The 19789-nt window shown below is 42.4% G+C and overlaps 1 protein-coding gene across 3 annotated transcripts in view; it reads right to left on the bottom strand.

Moving 5' to 3' along the window:
- Positions 1-11277, bottom strand: part of DENND5B (DENN domain containing 5B) — a 190847-nt gene extending 179570 nt beyond the window's left edge. For 2 of the 3 annotated variants that reach the window (XM_058558547.1, XM_058558548.1), the window contains exon 1: positions 10973-11275. In XM_058558547.1, the coding sequence (XP_058414530.1) occupies positions 10973-11099 (127 nt within the window). In that variant the 5' untranslated portion in view covers positions 11100-11275. Of the gene's footprint in view, positions 1-10972 lie in introns of all 3 variants that reach the window. The other variant, XM_058558549.1, reaches the window with a different exon arrangement.
- Positions 11278-19789: the final 8512 nt, after the last annotated feature.

Here is a 19789-nt window from a genome sequence, read left to right as displayed (position 1 = left end):
ACTGTGGTCCTAAAAGTGAATCATCCATAAGCTTTAAACTTAGAACGAATGGGTCCTAAATTCCTACTGCTCGAACAATTCTTATTCAAGTCAGTATCTCATCCTCAAGGAATTCCAGTTGATATGCTGGTGCTGATTCTTCTGACAGGAAGGACTTTTATGTCAGGGAACTGTACCAGAGTAGGACATGCTCACTCTCCCTCAAAACAATTCATGTCTCATCTGCCCAGGGGGGAAACAATACCTCCTTGCTATTTTAGTCCTGATCTACAGCAAAAAGAGAAGAAAAAAGATATAAATTTAATATACAGAAAGAATATTGCTGATCTGCAGCTTGTCCCTGTTTTCTCAAAGGACCAGGAGAGAAGGAAAAGGAAGGAAACTGAAGGGATATTAGAAACAGAAAGTATTAAACCTGAAAGGCTGTGGGAAATAAGAAACTCTTCCCAGTTTCTGCTGGGGATGAAGGTAACTGGAGGATTTAGTTAGACATCAGAATTTCTTCACTCTGAGGTTTTTGGAAATTTTTGCTAAAAGAATATTCGTTTTCCACAAGTTTTTATAGATAAGAGAAACGGAAAGAGCAATAGGAGATAGCTTCACGAGGACTAAGGTGAAAATAGGAGTGATCTTGGAAGAAGGGATTAGGAAAAAAAAAGTACAAAAGCCTGGTCTACGAGCAAACTTGTGCCAAGCTGTACTGAGGACTAAAGACTACTGGAAACTTAATTTATGTATCACTTCTACACGAATGGTTCCTCAAACTATAGAATATTTTTTTGTGTTAACTACACGACAGTAAGAGTGTGTTGTACTAGAAAATAGGAAGACAGGGAAGGGCAAGAAACCTGGCCTCTCCTGGCGTGGGCAGGAGAAAATGATGCAAAGCAGGTGGATTTACATCACAAGGCCTCTGTGCCTTGTGGGATCTAGAAAACAGACTACTTAAAATTATCTTGAAACTGGTTTCACTGTTTAAAACCTAGAGGTCCACAAGCTGTATCTAAGGATTCGGCACACCAGTCCTCACAGAAGGGCTGAACTTAAAAAGACTCTACAACTCTAAAATTGTAATTCTGCCTCATATTTTTATTACACTCTATAGTTTAAAAGCTCTTTGCAAGACAACATCACATTTTATAATCTAGAAAAGTATCTAGAAACAATCTAGATCAGTATAAGTGCTGAGAAACATATTCCCATGGGTGTCCTCAGATTAAGGAACAAAACTTTTTAAAAATCTACAGGGAAGGGAAGCAAATAGACTACTTTTGCAGTGGTATTCCTAAGGGAATATGAATACATGAAAACTGTTCACAGTTCCTCAGTAACAGTAGATTAACAAGATCCACAACTACTGGTATGGGACACATAATGCCACTTCTTTCTCTTCCGTGCAGGAAAAGCCCAGAGGAATGGAACTGAGTGAGATGACATCATTAAAGGGAAGACCTTGAATCCATTCCGCTTCTATCATTTACAACCTCAGTATTTCAACTATTGTTAATAATTACTTGTGACCCAGCTCACAAATGGCAGGCTCGCTAATGAGTGACCAACCACCCAGCAGTTGAGGACAGGTGGTCTGGAGGACCTGGAGGGGCAGCAGGGCACAGCGGAAGAGACTACGCTTTGGAGTCAGACAGCCTGGGATGCAACCCCAGCTTTGGCCTTTACTGTCCCTGTGACTTTGGGCAACAATTCACCGAACCTCAGCCTCCTCACCTGTTAAGTGATGAAAGTAATACCTTCAAGTTATTGTGAGGATTCAAGACAATGTTTGTAAATCACCAACTACAGTTCATGACCCAGTAAATGTTAGCTACTTTCATAGCTCATCGCATACAGGTGGTTTCACGGAGCTACTTCTGACTTAACGATGCTAGCACATCTTTGAAAGTCATTTAAAGAAAGCATTATTTCAAAAATAGCTTTCTGTACCAGGGATATATACAAGTTTATAAAAGAAAAATAAAGGGTATTAACTCAAGAAGTCCTTGTTAATTAAAACAGTTACAATATTTGATTTAGACTAAAGTTAGTAAAAGTCATGGATTCCTGGGAAAAGTACAGGGATGTCTGAGAGAGCAACTGTTCCATGTTCTATCCTCATGATGTGCTGTCTCAGCAGCATATAAAATACTTTCACTTTTATTCCTAGAATTCTCAGTTCTTACCTCCTTATACTCAGCCAACAACCTCTGCATTTTGTTTGAAAAGTAATGTGGAAAAGAGTCTCATACTGAAAATTTGGGGAATCTCTGGCTAAAAGGTCATTAGATGGTGCCATCTTAAAAGTCAAGCCTTAGGAGGAACAGAACACTATACAAGGCATAAATGGAAAAAATATATATAAAGGACTAAATTATAGAAACAAAGAGAACTGTCCTGGCTGACCGTGCCTCCAAACCAATGAGGATACCCTGGAAGAAGGAAACTGTGAATGCAGTTTCCTAAGACATTCCTCTAAAATCACAATGGAAGCTACAAGTGCTCCTAGTACAACCACTTCCTGAAACTTCATAAACACTACCCACCATTTATGTGCTCATCACTTGGCACTACTGTATAAATCAATATGACATGTTGTTTGCTTAAAAAAAAAAAATCAAAGCCTTGCTGGTACCTGCCTACTTGCTTGCATAAAGCTGGTGTAAAAAAAAAAAAAAAGGTATTAATTTTATTTATCATAGCTTATTTCAAGAGGGAGGAATAGGCTAACAAATATTCTAGACAGAAGAAATTTTACTATCTCTCCACAAAGCTGATATATACCTTTTTAAAAATCTAATCATTCATCCACTTCCTTGCTTTTTCATCAGTCTCAAGGTTCTCATTAAAAAAAAAAAAAAAACTCCAGCTTCCATTTTAGAGGTTAAAAACCAACACATAAATCAAATATACTAACTTTTATTATCCATAACAAAAGGAAAAGTTATATTTTTGTCCATTTCAAATTATCTCATTCATTTACTCAAACAACCTATCTGAGTCCCTATTATGGCCCAGGCACTGTTTTAATCGCTACTTTAGAGACAAAGGTCCTGCCTTCTAGGAGCCAACAATCTAATGGGGAAGACTGATATTAAAAAATAAAAGTAAACAAATGCATTTACGGTATATTGTCAGGTACTAATAAATGTTATCAGGAAAATAAAGCAGGTGACTGGCAAGAGTGGGGCAGGTAGGGGTAGGAAGGACGCGATTTTATACAGGATGGTCTGAGAAGGCCTCTCTAAGGAGCTAACACTTGTGCAGAGACCTCAATGATGAGAAGAAGCCAATCTCACAAAGATGTAGGACTGTACTTTCCAACAGGGTAGCCACTAGCCACATGTGGCTACTGAACATTTGAAATGTGGATAGTCCAAACTGAGATGTGCTATAAGTGTAAAACACACTGGATTTTGAAGATTTGGTAAGAAAAAAAGAATGTTAAATATCTCAGTAATAATTTTTATGTTGATTATATATTCAAATAATATCCTAGATACATAAGTAAAATATATCATTAAAATGAATATCACCTGTTTCTTTTTACCTTTTTAAATGTGGCTACTAGAAAATTTAAAATTACAAATGTGTCTCACATTATATTTATAATGGATGATGCTGGTCTAGCAGAGAGGATTCCAGGGAGAGAAAAGAAGATGAACAGCCCATTAGACAAGAAGAAGCCTGCTGTATTTAAGGACTTGCAAGAAAACCAAAGTAGCTGGAAAGAGTGATCCAGTCAGAAAAGGTTGGAAAGGTAGGCAGAGACCAGATCATGAAGAGCTTTGCAACCCAGGGTGCTACAGACTGCACATCTGTGTCCTCCCCAAAATTCACATGTTGAAATTTAATCCACAATGTGATGGCATTTGGAGGTAGGCCTGAGAAGGCCTCTCTAAGGAGCTAACACTTGTGCAGAGACCTCAATGGGTGAGGTCATTCACCCTTTGGGGGGTGATTAGGTTAAGAGGGTGAAGCCCTCATGAATGGGATTCGCGCCCTTATAAAAGAGATCCCAGAGAACACCCTCACCACTCCCACATAAGACAGCCATCTACGAACCAGGAAGAGGGCCCTCCCCAGACACCCGCCAGCACCTTGATCTTACACTTCCCAGCCTCCAGAACAGTGAGAAATAAATTTCTGTTGTTTATAAGACACCTACTCCATGGTCTTCTGTTATAGCAGCCCGAACAAACTAAAATATAGGGCAACAAGTGTGAATCTTAATACAAAGGAAGCTATTGAAGAATTTTAAGTGGAAAAAAATTATTCCAAGATCCCATTGGCTATTTTGTGGAGAACTGGCAGTGTCATCCATACTGCTAGAATACAGACGTCTAGAGATTATCTAATACAGTAATTTCAAACAGGGGACCCTGAGAGTTCCTATAGATAATAATTGAGAGTCCATGAACTGATACTAACATTTCAAAAGGCTTATTAAAAACTGCACCTTTCCTGTAGAGGGAACTGCACAGACTAATTGATTTTTTTCCCTTTCCTTGTGGCTGAAATTATAGTTACTCAATCGGTCCTCATGTGTGGTATTTATCGGTCATGCATATGTGGTATTTATCAGTCCTCACGTTCTATATATCATTTAGGATGAACTTCTTTTAAAACTATCAACTCACCTAAGGACAAGCAACAATTTATGCTAAGAAAAGACAGGTGATAAAACCCACTAAGAAGAGCAAAGAGGTTAAAAAAGTTGAAAGTGGTATTTTTAATTACATAGTAAATGCCTTATATTTATATAGTAATATATTTATAAACATCCATTAATAAAAACAAAAGTAACATCACATATATGCTCTTCTAATTTTTTTATAAATGAATGAAGGAATGTATGCAAGAGACATTACCAATGCTGGCCAGAAGAAGAGACAAGCTAGGTCACATCATAAAGGCGATAAAGATTAGCAGTCTCCCTCTTAATATCTTTCCTATATAGAAGAGTTAAATCTCTTCTATAATCTAATCTCATTTGATTGTAAGGTTATCCATGTGGGGTGTGTATACTGGGAGACTTTACAATCTGTATGATTATGTTATTAAGGAGGCAGCAAATGCAGTGGTTATGGGCATGGATGGGTCATGTCAGACAGACTTTCGATCCAGATGTCTCACTTAGATGAACCTAGGTGAAATACTTAAACTATCTAGCCTCAGTTGCCTCATCTGTAAAACAGAGAAAACAGTGCCACCTCCTAAGGTTGTCATCAGGATTAAACGAGGTAATGACTCTGAAGCATTAAGCACAGTGCTTGGTATGTGGAAAGCGCTGAATAAATGTTAGTTATTTTATTATTACTATTTCATTGTAGATTCTTACAGAATGGTTACTGTCACCTATATACTCTACAACCTGGCACACCAGAAGCATTTAACATTAAATAATTAATCCAAAGTATGATGGTGAGTTATTGCTCTGCAAAAACAAAATTTAGGTCATTATCAACCAAAAATGTTAAGAATCTGGATAAATGGCACTTGTTTCCTAAAGCACCTTATGTAGGAACTATCTCTACCCTTCAGTAAAATATAGAAGGGGAAAATGTTTTCTTCCATATGGAACTTCATGGAAATTATGACAAACGACGCACTGTATTCTAAACATTTACTTTTATTACTCCAAGAGCGGCTGTGACCAGCATAGGATACACTCAGGAATTTCAGAACAGTCTGTCTCACCCTCAGCAGCAGATATGACTTGCACTCCTCCAGCTTCCTGGATCTCTCCCCGTCCCCTTTCTTCCCCTTTCTCTTAATATTTTCTCCTCCTTCAAAGACACTTATGTCCCTCCCTGCTCCCCTCTCCCTTCCCATCTCACCTTCTCTGGTCTTCTGAGTTCCCTACGCTGGATGTGCTGCATTAACAAACGGAGCAGCAGCCTGAGCTCCGGGGTTATCACAGGAGCCGAGCTGCACTCACTATCGGGCCACTTGTACTATAAAGAGTTTGACTCCCAGGGGATTTTAAAATCAAGTTATCACTAAATCACAGCAACTAGACCTTGAATCTTCTTTGGCCTCATTAGAATGGAAGCTAATCCTTGCACTACTCCTTCCCCAGCCCCCCAGTTATCAGGCCAGACCTTCCCAACTCCCAACTGTAATCTACTGTGGGCCAAGAATGTCAACAAAGCTAACAACTGAGGCACTACCAATGGTGGTCAGATGGGCGGCTCCCACTCCACCCAAGCCTGTACACCTGGCCATTGTTTCTAAAGGACATACTTTAGCACAGTCTTGACAGTGACATCCCATCTGGAATAAGGGCAAGCCTGAAATGCTTGCTGAACTCAAGTCAAGCTCAGCTGTTTTCTGAGCTTAAATAAAGTAACTATGGGGCACAGTGTACTAGAACAACCAGGCTCTTGAGTCTGGCATCTGCTGCTGCTCAGACGTGATCTCTAAGAGGGCACTTGATCTCTCGGCCTTGGTTTCTTCACTGTAAATGGTGTCTAAGGTCCCTTCCAGAATACTCTTGTCAGTCTCCACTAAATTTTACATGTGAATTTAGACCATGGTCTCCACTGCCTCTAAGCTCTTCTGGAAACCACACTCAAGACAACCAAAGCTAAAAATAGCTAGAGGCACCAAGGAAGAGATCTAAACAAAGGCCTGCGGCAGGATCTCACCCATCAGACTTGAGCAGCTATCAGCGGGACTGAATCTAGGCTACCATGGGAACGCTTTAAGAATATTCTGGTCATCACATACTACGTAGACTTATGTAAATGTAAATTTTATATTCATTCACTTATTAAACACTGTGCACAATGTATAAGGTAGTATGAAAGAGAGAGGCAAAGATCCTTTCCTCTTAGGGGCTCGCAAATTTTCGTTACTTAAATAAAGGTCTAATTATGTCCTTCATTATTCCATTGCCTAAGAGATTTATTGCTGTAAATCAAGGCACGTTAAGTTCCTACAACTAGGTCTTAGAGGAAATGAGAGCTATAAAAGAAAAGTTCAAAAAGATGTCTGCCTTCCTTCACATCAACTCATTCCAACAACTTACTTCTATTTACACCTTCTTTCTTCTTTATGCAATAAAAAATCCAATTGGAAATCTTTTTCTTATCTTTAACATTTAAAGGAAATTTAAACATTTCTGCTTTAACATTTAAAGGACATTTTTGTTTATGGATAAAGTGCCATTGAAAATACACGTGAGTAGGAGAGCACAACAGCTGAGATGTGGTAGAGAAAGGACAACAGGTAATACCAGTACATCTCTGTGTCTGTGTGTGTCTGTAAAATTGCTAGGTCTTTCATTTTTAAATATGTTTTTATTCATATTTAAACTATGTTCAGCTGTTAAACAACCTATTTGAGATGAAAGAAGTCTTTCCCATTGTTGGTAAAGCTGGGCTTTACTGGGAGAAGTGTCTAAAAAACAACCCAAAGGCTTGATAACTTTATCGTAAGGTCTTAAGTCTATTTAATTGTTACTGCATCATATGGTTTGTGTCCTTAATTTGATTTCAATGTCCCACCACCTGCAAAGTGTGAATTCTACGAACACGCATATGGTAAGAACAAGTCTATAAAGCAAGTGGTAGAATTTATGTTTAATAGAAGTCAACTAAGACCTTCTACAAGCAGGGTGAGAACTTGCTAAGAAACAGTGTGATAAAAATAAATCAGTTCCAGAAAAGTAAAATAGAAACTTAACTATCATTAACTTTGAAATTAATGCAGCAAAAGAGAAACAACCTTCTGACTAATTTGCCTAACTCACCGGCCTTGTTTCCTGACCCCCAAATGTACCTCTACGGAAACAGTCAAGCAGATTGTTAGTTGGGAACATGATATTACCTTCTCTTGCCTTCCTCTCATCTCCCCGGCCACACTTCTCAATCTCCTTGCTTGTTTCCTCCTCATCCTCCCACCTCTGAATGTTGGAGTATCTCCAGGACTCAATCCTTGAGCCTCTTCTCTTTTCTATCTACACTCACTCTCTGGGTAATGTCACCCAATTTCATCACTGTAAATTTATAACTAAATATAAATTTAGACCTCTGAGAGATGTCCTGCCTACCTGATACCTCCATTTGAATGTCTAATGGGCACCTCAAACTTAACATGTCCAAAACTGAACTAATCTTCTCCAGCCTGCTTCTCCATCAGTCATCCTATTTCAGTAAATAGAGAAGCTTATAATTGTTTAGGCCAAAAATCTTAAGAGTCATCGTTGATCACTTTCTTTGACTATGAATACCATATCTAATTCATCAGCAAGTCCTGCTAGCTCTACCTTCAAAATATATCACAGGGGCCGGCCCGGCATCGTGGTTAAGTTCCCAGGATCTGCTTCCTCGGCCCAGGGTTCACGAGTTCAGATTCCCAGCACGGACCTACACACCGCTCATCAAACCATGCTGTGGCAGCGTCCCACAAACAAAATAGAGGAAGATGAGCACAGATGTTAGCTCAGGGCTAATCTTCCTCAAGCAAAAAAATATATACATATATCCAGCTTCTCACCACTTCACTGCTACTGCCTTGGTCCAAGCCACCAACATCTCTCACCTCAAATAGTGGAAGAGGCTCCTAACTGGTCTGCTCTATCCTTGCCCCTGATATAGTCTAATCAACATCACAGCCACAGCGATCATTTTAGAAGGTACATCAGATCTCCTGATTACAATGCTTGAAACCGTCCAGTGGTTTCCCATCTCAGAGTAAAAGCCTAACAATTGTCTATGAGGCCCTACACAATCTCCCCCACTCTTTCTCTATGAGCATGTCTACTACTCTCCCCCTAACTCCGCTCCAGCCACAGTGGCCTCCTTGCTGTTACCTGCACAAACTAGGCACTCTCCTGCCTCAGGTCTTTGCAACCCACAGAGACTTTCAAAGCCGTTGAATGAATGAATGATACCAAAATATTAACAGGCAAAATTGGTTGTTACCTCAAGACACCAAGTACTACGAAGAGCAGAAATCTCAAATAATTACCCATACTCACACAGCATTGCAAAAAGAGAAGCCAGGGGGCCGGCCTGGTGGCGCAAGCGGTTAAGTGCGCGCGCTCCGCTGCGGCGGCCCGGGGTTCGCTGGTTCGGATCCCGGGCGCGCACCGACGCACTGCTTGGTGAGCCATGCTGTGGCGGCGTCCCATATAAAGTGGAGGAAGATAGGCACAGATGTTAGCCCAGGGCCGTCTTCCTCAGCGAAAAAAGAGGAGGATTGGCGGATGTTAGCTCAGGGCTGATCTCCTCACAAAAAAAAAAAAAAAAAAAAAAAAAAGAGAAGCCAGTTTGTTTCCAGAAAACGCATTAAAAATTAATTTTTTACTGTTTAATTTTGTTAAAGGCATTTGCACTGCGCCTAAAGAGTCCCAGGGCACACCTATAGGTGTTGTTTTAGCTTTACTAGGCATACAGACTTGAGATGGAGAAGAGAAAAATACAGCCTTTTTCCTTCATCAGTCACCACTAACAGAAGGCCTCCAGGTGACCAGGTGCCACAAATGCTTAGGATGTTAAGGGAAGAAGGGATTCTAGAAAAATAAAATAATCCCTCCACCAATCCCAAAAGAGGAATCTCTCCAAATCCCTCTGCAGACATGTTTTCAACTTCATATTCCTTAACAAAGCCATTCTTAATATGTACATGAAATCTTAGTTGAAGAAACATGATTACATAATAACACATACAGAAAAGTCTGGTACTCATTCCTCTTTTCCAAAAAAATTTTAACTAAAACTAGACTTATAGTTTGTTTTTTTTACCGTGAAACTGACTTAATAAAAAGATACTCACTTAGCTAAGACATGGGTTGATGGGTACTGTATTTAAGGCTGAACAGTTCTGTTTACTATTTATTATTTAATATATTCTTCCTAGTCCCCCTCCCAAACGGAAAAGAAAAAAAAATCCACATTGGTGCAATCAATAAGGAATGCTATGTCCAAAAGAAGCTGTTCTGAAAGGCTATGACCTAAGTGTTTAACACTGACACAGATAAAGTTCAGGCAGTAGATGTCACTTGTCTCACTCACTTAAAAAAAAAATCAAGATTCAGATCCCAAGGCAAGCAGAAAGAGACAGGCGTGAAAAATGCAACCAGTCGTTTCTCCCCCCGCCTCCTCTCGACACTGCGCACTCATCTCCCCCCACCCATCATCCTTTAACGGCCCCTATTCCCAGCGTCGGTTCCCCAGCTCGGCCCTGCACTGCGCCATCAAAGGAGTCAAGAGGCGGGACCGGTGCCCCTCCAGGAAGACCCAGGCAGTAACACCAGGTGCGCCCAACGTAGGGGAAAATATCCAACTCCTTCAACTCGGAAACAGTGGAGGTAGTGTCCACAAAGCGTCGTGCCGGGTCCCGAGCTTGATCTAAGGTCCCCGCCAGCTCCCGTGACACTGCCAAATCGACCAGATTCCAAAAGGTGACCCGACCGTCATAGCAGCGCCCGAGGCGGGAGGCGGCACAGTCAAGGATGAAGTCCAACTAGCCTCCCGCCCTGCGCTCGCCCGCGGGGCCACCACCGCCTCGGTGGGCGCGAACCCGCAGCCCCGGGGTCCCGGAGGGGGCCCGAGCGCCGCGTCACGTGCCGGGGCTAAACTTCGCAGCCGGGCGCGGAGGGTGGGGGGTGGGACACACGGGCTCGCAGCGAGGCCGGGAGTCCATGCGGCCAGTGACTCACGGGCCGCCTCTGCGTGCAGCTGCAGGCGAGGGGGCCGGCGGGCCGTGCCCTCGGGGCCGCCCCCGCCCCTACCCCCGCGCCCGTTATTAATAACCCCGCGCCGGGGAGCCGAGAGCCCCCGGCAGGCGCCAGCCGAGGCGTGGCGCCCGGGCTCAGCAGCGCACCCTGCACGCGGAATAAATAACAATGTCATTAAATCGCCGCCCGAGCGCCCGTCCGGCCGGGCAGCGGGCGCCGCCGGGAGCCGACTCTGTCTGGAGCCCGCACCCTGCCTCCCGCGCGCCCCCCGCGCGCCCCGAAGCCCGGCCTTACCCGCCAGCTCGTCGGGCTCCAGCCCGCTGTCCGCATCGATGCCGCACAGCACGAAGTAGTGCGCGAAGCGGCAGGCGGCCGGGGAGGAGCCCGAGCCCGGGCCGGGCGCCGCGCCGCTCCCGCTCATCCCGGCCGCGCTGCTCCCGCCGCGGCCGCCGCTCGAGAAGGCTCGCTGCCGAGGCGGCCGCTCCAGCTGCGGTCTCTGCGCGCCCGTCCTAGGGCGACACCGGCGCGCCCATGGCCGCGCAGCCGCCGCTCGTCACCGCAGCCTCGCTCCGAGCTCGGCGCCAGGGAAGCGGCCGCGGGCTCGCGCCCAGTGCGGCCCGCTCCCGGGCCCCGGAGGGGGAGGGGCGCGCAGGGGGAGTGTCGGCGTGAGAGGCCCGCGCCGCCGCGGCTGGCGCCCGCCGGTCAGCTGAGCGCCGCTCGGGCTGTGGGAGCGCGGGGAGGGCGGGGGCGCCGAGGCCCGGCGCGGGGGCGCGCGCTCGCGTGTGGCGGGGGCGCGCGTCTCAGCCGTGCGCGCGCGCGCCCAGCGGGCTCTGAGGGAGCGCCCGGCGCGGGCGGGATTCGTGGCCGGCAGCCCGGGCTGCGGTGCCCGCCGGGGGCGACCCCGCACACGCCTCCAGGCCTCGGCCAACCACCCAGAGGGTTAGCTGCAGAGCCGGCTTCTGTGTTCCAAAGAGGATGCTACCTATCCTAATTTAAAAAAAAAAAAAAAAAAAATAGCTTTGGGGAAGGTTAACACTCGCTCTAAGATCATTTCCCACAACGGTTAGGACCATCAACATCTTTTAAACCGTGACATGTGCAGATACCTATCTGATTTTAAGATCCTGGTCCTTGAATCCTTGCCCCAGCCCTACCCCCATTCACAAGCCATTCTTCCTCAGTGAATCAGTGACAACTCAACAGTGAGGGGGAACAAAACGATATCCACAAGCGTTGAGACTTCTAAAAGGACTGCAATTGCCAATCGCCACCCCCACTCCACCCCCACCACCACCCCCCAATTCCGTAATTTATCCTGACATTTTCCAGGTCAGTGTAAAGTAGCCAAAGCACTCCAGTTCCCCAGACGTGTACTCTTTTCATATTATCAGCTCTCCCTGCACGTACAATCGGAGGCTGATAAAGCATCAGGAATTAGACCCTGAACTCTGCTGCTCACAAGCCATGGCTTTCTTACTCTGCTCTTTCCTCTGATTTTCCCTTCTTTCCAAGAAGATCACCAACCAGTTCGTATTCTTTTGAAAGGTGAAAAAGGAGAGATCCCATCTCCACGTTGTCATCCCTTCCACATCACGCTCTACTCTCTTCTTTTGCGATTTGGGTATAAGGGATGCGGGGGGGGGGGGGGGGGGGGGGGGTTGCATGGTGAACACCACTAGTAGACACACAAGCAAACCTTACAGGGAGGTGGACTGGGAGAATGAACCTCAATTATTTGACTGAATAGTGTTCTTCCTGGAAGATATGTATGCGTGCATACCATCATTTACTGTAGCTTGTATCCTCACTTTGTCTCTCTCTTCAATTTTGTGTTTTTTTTTTTTTTTGTGGGGAAGATCAGCCCTGAGCTAACATCCATGCTAATCCTCTTTTTGCTGAGGAAGACCGGCTCTGAGCTAACATCTATTGCCAATCCTCCTCCTGTTTTTCTCCGCCTAAAGCCCCAGTAGATAGTTGTATGTCATAGTTGCACATCCTTCTAGTTGCTGTATGTGGGACATGGCCTCAGCATGGCCAGAGAAGCAGTGCATCGGTGCCCGCCCGGGATCCGAACCCGGGCCGCCAGTAGCGGAGCGCGAGCACTTAACCGCTAAGCCACAGGGCCGGCCCTCAATTTTGAAATATAAGAAGAATCAAGAAATCAGGATGAGCCACAGCCTGGGTAATTGATGTTTAGCTTGTATTGCACCCTGCACTGTTCCTTCAAAACACTTATAATGACTTTTCCTGTGTCTGTCTTAGCTGGATTGTAAGCTCCACAGAGCGGAAGTCGTGCTCTCTGATTCATCATATTTCTAGTATCTAGCAGAAGTCTGGTCCCACCTAGCCCCTCAATTTATATTTGTTGAATGAATGAAAGAGTGGTTCTCTAGGTAGTAGTAAGTTGTTGATGCTACTAGGAAAGTACACAAACTTTACTATCTGTAACATATTTACGAACATATGCTAATTTACTGTTATACAATTATTGCTTTTCCTTATATAGAGAGTACTGAAATATGTAAAATAATTTCACTAATAAGGAGGGTATGGGTATGTGTTTCTCCTGACTATCTTTGGTGGTAGCGTCTTACAGAATGTTTATTAGATTCTAGACTATTTAAACAAAGCACAATAGAAAACTAATTTACAGTTTGCGCTTGCCAAGAGACATGTCACATTTTGTTCATTTGAAAAGTAACTGATTTATGAGCTTGTAAGCCCTGCATTAATGTTTTTTAGGTGAAAAAACAGAAAGAAGCCCAAACAAACAGAATGCGTTCAATTATGATATGTAAATCTCATCAAAATAGACAAAATCTCTCAAATCTTCCCTAAAGCTTTCAAGAGAACAGTCACACATTACAAAATTAAACACTAATTTGAAAATACCTGGGTACGCGTTCCTAATTATCACTTCAGAATGACACTGTGTAGGTATATTCTGCTTTCAGCTTGCAATGAAGCAAAGTTGAAAGGATAATCGAGAATTAACTATATATCATTGCATACATGTTTTCCTCTAAAATAATGACAGAAATAAATTAGCTTAGTGGACAAAAATGACTTGAAATAAATCTTCCAAAATATTTAAATTGTTTTAAGGAGGAGAGAGATCATATACCTCTGCCCATGCTAAGACAACCCTTATCAACACCATTCTTTACCTCTACCGTGCTATCCACACAGACACACGACCAAGAAAGAAGGGATTGTTAAAGTAACTATCCAGAGCCCAAGACGCTTGTTGGACCACATTTTACTAGTGGTCAGAGTCACCGTATGCCACCACGTTCGTAGTGCTCAGTCAATTCCTCACTATTCTGCTTCACACAGGCGGCAGACCTGGCAGGGCTCAGCTACTCCAAGCATAAGTCATGCTCTCCATTTGAGGTTTTACCAGCGAGTCCTTCAGAGGTAGCAGCTCATTGCTCAGGTACTTAGAGTATTGCCTTCCGTTCTGCCTTCCATGCTGTTGTTCCTTGTGCATTTGCTGCCTGAATTAAGAACAATAATCCCAACTTTCACCTCTAAATAGCACAAAATATGCCAAGTAATCACAATTCCAACAAAAGGAAATCTTGAGTGACATTTTCTTCTGCCAGGGTTTTAGCTTTCTGGGAAAATTTTATTACAACAAAAGGTTATTTAGAAAATCAATAATCATATTCCCTCATCATAGTTTCAGAAAAAGGGTTAGTTTATGCCAATAAGAGTTTGGTAGCAAAAACAATTGACTCACAATTTGCATAAATCTGTTTATCCCTTATTCAATGAGTCCAAGATTATCAAGAATTTCCTTTATGTAAGTCACTGTGCTAATGCTTTGAGACTATGAAACTAAATAAGACATGATCCCTGTTCTTCAGGAGTTTATAGTCTAGTAGGAAGGAAAATATTTTTCAAAATAATTAAAATATGAAAAATAGATTAAAAGTAAAATGTGGTATATTCCATATGACAAATTCAAAAAGGGATATGGATTTAGTGAGAGAGGTCAAATCTTATTAAGAATTCCAGTAAGGGGACCAGCCCTGTGGCGTAGCGGTTAAGTGCACGCGCTCTGCAGCTGGCAGCCCGGGTTCAGATCCCGGGCGTGCACCAATGCACTGCTTGTAGGGCCATGCTATGGCGGCATCCCATATAAAGTGGAGGAAGGTGGGCACAGATGTTAGCCCAGGGCCAGTGTTCCTCGGCAAAAAGAGGAAGATTGGCATGGATGTTAGCTCAGGGCTGATCTTCCTTACCGAAAAAAAAAAAAAAAAAAGAATTCCAGTAAGATAGTATGAAAGAAGTGGTAATATTTGAGATGGGCCTTACAAGAGGAATAGCGATTCATCAGGTAGAGATGGGAAAGAAAACGTTTCCAGAAGAAATGCCCCAGATATAAAAAGTGTGTAGCGGACAGTAGTTCAGTTGGAACCAGAACATGAAAAGCCTTGAATGCCAGGAAAGTGGGGTTGACTCAGTTTCTTATACTCTTATATCTACCTTGCTGATACCTGAAAGCTAGTTTTAGCTAGCTTTGAGTGAGTTTAACACAGAATATTTGAGGTCAGCTAAACCAACCCCCTCATTTTACAAATAAAAATACCTGAGTCTCAGGCCAGCCCTGGTGGCCTAGTGGTTAAGTTTGGCATGCTCTGCTTTGGCGGCCCGGGTTCAGTTCCCGGGTGCAGACCTACACCACTTGTCTATCAGTGGCCATGCTGTGACGGCAGCTCACATACAAAATACAAGAAGATTGGTAACTGATGTTAGCTCAGGGTGAATCTTCCTCACCAAAAAAAAAAAAAAAATCTAATTCTCACAGAATTTTGGTGACGTACCCAAATACACATTGTTAGTGGCAGAACCAGGAGCAAAGCCTAAAATACTGGACTGTACGATATCTTAAAGGCCCTCTTAGTTCTAATGTCTGTAAGTCTATGAAATCTCTTTACTTGAGTTGACTCGTCTTCCCCTATAAGTTGCTTACAGCTTCTTTTCAGAGATCCACTTTGGAATTTGATTATTTTATTCTTCTTATAATGAAAAATTTTCAAATATACAGAAAGACCAGAATAACGAACACATGTATACCCATCACCTTGTTTTAATATTAACATTTTGCCGTTTTTATTTCATCTATTTCTTTTTTACTCAAGTGTTTGAAAGTAAATGAGGCATAATAACATTTGTCAGCACTCTGATTGTCTCAGTTTGTCGTATCTACAGTTTCACATGAATGTTTCTTTACCTTCTCAATGAAATCTCCAGACCTTCTTTTCTCCCTTTACCTCACATAAAATGTCTGACATTAGTTTCTATTCACCTGGTCCTGTTCTTTCACTCTTTTTTTCAGTAATACTATAGTAGATTCATATGTAACTGTTTTCTCAGGACTGCCCTCTTCTGAGAATCCCCTCCCCTTATTCCACCCAAGTTGTTCTTTCAGGAGCTATGATGGTATGATACAACTTTACTCACACATCTCTCCCTCCTCCCAACACAGTGGATTGGTCTAGAAGAAGGCTTGCAGCCCAAGCTAGGCCAGTGAGCGATTTCCCAGCAGTTTTGGACTTAAGGCCCAGAGAGTTGAGGGGGTCTCCCTGCAGGTGGCCGATGTCGCAAGCTGAAAATCGCAGGAGATATCAGCGGTCACGTTTCTATTCTGTGAAGAAAGATGGTCTGCAGTGAGAGAGAAGAATGAGCCTGACACTCAGAACAGAGAAGACAAATGGAGCAAGCATCTTCTCTTGTTATCATGAATTTGACTTTTTTGCTTAAGCTAATTTAAATTGAGATTCTGGCACATGCAGCCAAAAGAGCATATATGTAAGTATGATTTGGCCTGGAGATGTCAATGGGAAGAATCAGCAAAGCCTTCAGGCTACCCTTGGCCAAAAGGTATAAAGACCACTCTAAACATCCCCCCAATTCTAAATTCCACAGACTTGAAGGGAAGCTGTAATTCTGTGTGTTTTCAAGGTCTCTGTACAAATATAAATATGTAAACCTTATGAAAACTAATTGTACCTTATCTGTCTACTTATTGAAACAATTGTAAAACTATATTAACAATATCATAAACTTATTTTTTTAACTGTTGATAGACTATATTTTGTGTTCAAAAATCTTAATGTTGAGGGGCCAGCCTGGTGGCATAGCAGTTAAGTGTGCGCTCCACTGCGGCGGCCCGAGGTTCACAGTTTTGGATCCCGGGTGCACACCAATGTACCACTTGTCAGGCCATGCTGTGGCGGCATCCCATATAAAGTAGAGGAAGATGGGCACAGATGTTAGCCCAGGGCCAATCTTCCTCAGCAAAAAAAAGAAGAGGATTGGCATTGGATGTCAGCTCAGGGCTAATCTTCCTCACACACACAAAAAAATCTTAATGTTGGGGCCAGCCCTGTGGCGTAGTGGTTAAGTTCAGCACACTCTGCTTTGGCGGCCCAGGTTTGTGGGTTCAGATCCTGGGCATGGACCTACACCACTTGTCAGCCATGCTGTGGCAGCAACCCACATACAAAATAAAGGAAGATTGGCACAGATGTTAGCAGGGGTGAATCTTCCTCAGCAAAAAAAAAAAAAAAAGAAGATTGGCAATAGATGTTAGCTCAGGGTGAATCTTCCTCAGAAAAAAAAAATCTTAATGTTATGATGTTTGCAATACATATGTCTGACAAAGGTCTTTTATCCAGAATATTTAAAGAATTCTTACAACTCAATAATAAGACAATCGCATTTTTTAAATGGCCAAAATTTAAAAACACTTGAAAGTTGAAAAAACACTTCACAAAAGAAAATATATGAATGACCAATAAGCACAGGAAAAGATGCCCAACATCACTATTTCAACAGGTAGAGATGGAAAGGATCAAGGATGACAAAACCATGAAAAAATATTGCTTCATATACAATAGAATGGCTAAAATTTAAAAGATTGACAATACCAAGTGTTGGGAAAGGTGTATATATTTGCTGGTGGGAATGCAAAATGATACAACTTGGAAAAGAGTTTGGTAGTTTCTTATAAAGTTAAATATACACTGACCATATGTCCAGACAAATTCTACTCCTATATATTTCCCAAGAGAAATAGAAACATATGACCATGAAAAGACTTGTTCCCACAAATGTTCATAGCAGCTTTATTCATAATAGTCCGAAACAAGAAATAACCTTACTAATTATCAATTTATTGTCTCTCAGGTTTGAATCCACCCTTCTTTGCCCTACTTTGTGATAGCAGATCTGGAATCTGTAAACACTTCTCCCCTGCCAGCTGGCACAATGTTCGGCTTTGTCATTGTGGAGGGACACCAGAAGATGATATCAGCACAAAAGCACTTCCCTTCTAGGTTCTGGTCCTCCTCCAATATTTTTATTCAGTACAGGTGCTAACAGCTGGTAGCACTCACCTCTATAGCCCTCACTGGCCAGTTTCAGCCACTCTCAGGCCTTATTCTTCCCACTATCAGGCTGTACTGCAGTCCAGCTCCAAGCCGCTGACATCATCTGGAAACTGCAGGCCCCCTGTGGGCCAGCCTGTGTCCTTTGGCAAGTCTCTTCATCACTGACAAGCAGGCTGTGCAATCCTGTGGTGGCTACACTCTTCAAAGAGGTCTGAATCAAACCCTGTGAGGGGCGGGGCATCCTCTCCTAATGCTTGGTTCCTTCAGATTCCACTCTCTCTCCTTCTACTTGCTGCTTCTAGATCCCATAGAGTCTTCTTTTACCCCTTTAAGTTGTTAACCCCCTTTGACTAGTTAACAATTATGTTAATTTTCCTGTTCAAATGACTGGTTTCTGTCTCCCGAGTGATATGTAACTTAGATGTCCATCACCAGCTGAGTGGATAAATAAATTGTGTACTTGCACCATGGAATACTACTCAGCAGTAAAGAGGAATGAACTACTGATACATGCAACAAGGTGATGACTGTCAAAAATATGCTGAGTAAAAGATGCCAGATGCAAAAGAGTCCACAGTTTATTATTCCATTTATATGAAGTTCTAGAATGGGCAGAAAGCAGATCAGTGGCAGCCTGGGTCCAGGGGTGGGGTGAGGTGGGGAACTGACTGCAAAAGAGCTCAAGGGTACTTTCTGGAGTATGAAAACATTTTATATCTTGATTGTAGTGGTGATTTCACAGGTGCATACATTTGTCAAAACCCATTGAATTAATATGTCAATTATATCAATTAAAAAACCATTGAACTGTGCTCTTAAAAATGGGTGCATTTTAATATGTATAAATTATACCTCAATAAAATCTATTTACGAAGAAAAAAAGCCAAAAGATTTACATCAATTTCTTTTTTTTTCTTTTTTTTTAAATTTTTTGTTTATTGCAGTAACATTGGTTTATAACAGTGTATAAATTTCAGGTGTACATCATTATACTTCTATTTCTGCATAGATTACATCATGTTCACCACCCAAATACTAATTACAACCCATCACCACACATTTTTTTTTCCCTGATACTTAATGATTTTGAACATCTTTTCATGTGCCTGTTGGCCATCTGTATATCTTCTTTGGAGAAATGTCTGTTCAGGTCTTTTGCCCATTTTTTAATTGGGTTGTTAGTTTTTTTGTTGTTGATACATCAATTTTTAATTGCATTCTATTTTTCAAAACTTCATAGTTCCTAAAGTTCAACTCATTTTTGTTGATTGACAAGAACTGATTCAAATTCTTACAAAAAGTCTTGTTCAATATTCATTTTTTGAGCTAGCATATTTTAAGGAAGTTTGGCGTGCTGGCAAAGGGGACAGCCTGCAGAGTCATACTGCCTGGGTTCAAATCTCACTTCTTCCTTTAGAACCTATAAACAATTTGCTTAATGTTACTAAGCTTTAATTTTCTTTTTTGTACAATAAGGATCAAAAGAGGGTTGTTGTGAAGTTCAAAGGAGATAACACATATAGAGTACTTATCAGAGTGCCTGGCACACAGAAAGCATAGAATCCATATAAGGTATTGTTTCTAAGTGCCAGGCATTGAGCTAAATATTTTGACATACAATATCTCATTATTTGGCCTTTAGCAGAAGTTATGGGATTGGAAAACCAGTGCTTGGATATTATTACAAATATTTGAAATACTTAATGAAAAT

Source organism: Diceros bicornis, chromosome 17 (genome assembly GCF_020826845.1).
Source record: "Diceros bicornis minor isolate mBicDic1 chromosome 17, mDicBic1.mat.cur, whole genome shotgun sequence".
NCBI classification, from domain to species: domain Eukaryota; kingdom Metazoa; phylum Chordata; class Mammalia; order Perissodactyla; family Rhinocerotidae; genus Diceros; species Diceros bicornis.
Note: the sequence above shows the minus strand (reverse complement) of the source record. Positions and strands in the feature narration are given on the sequence as shown.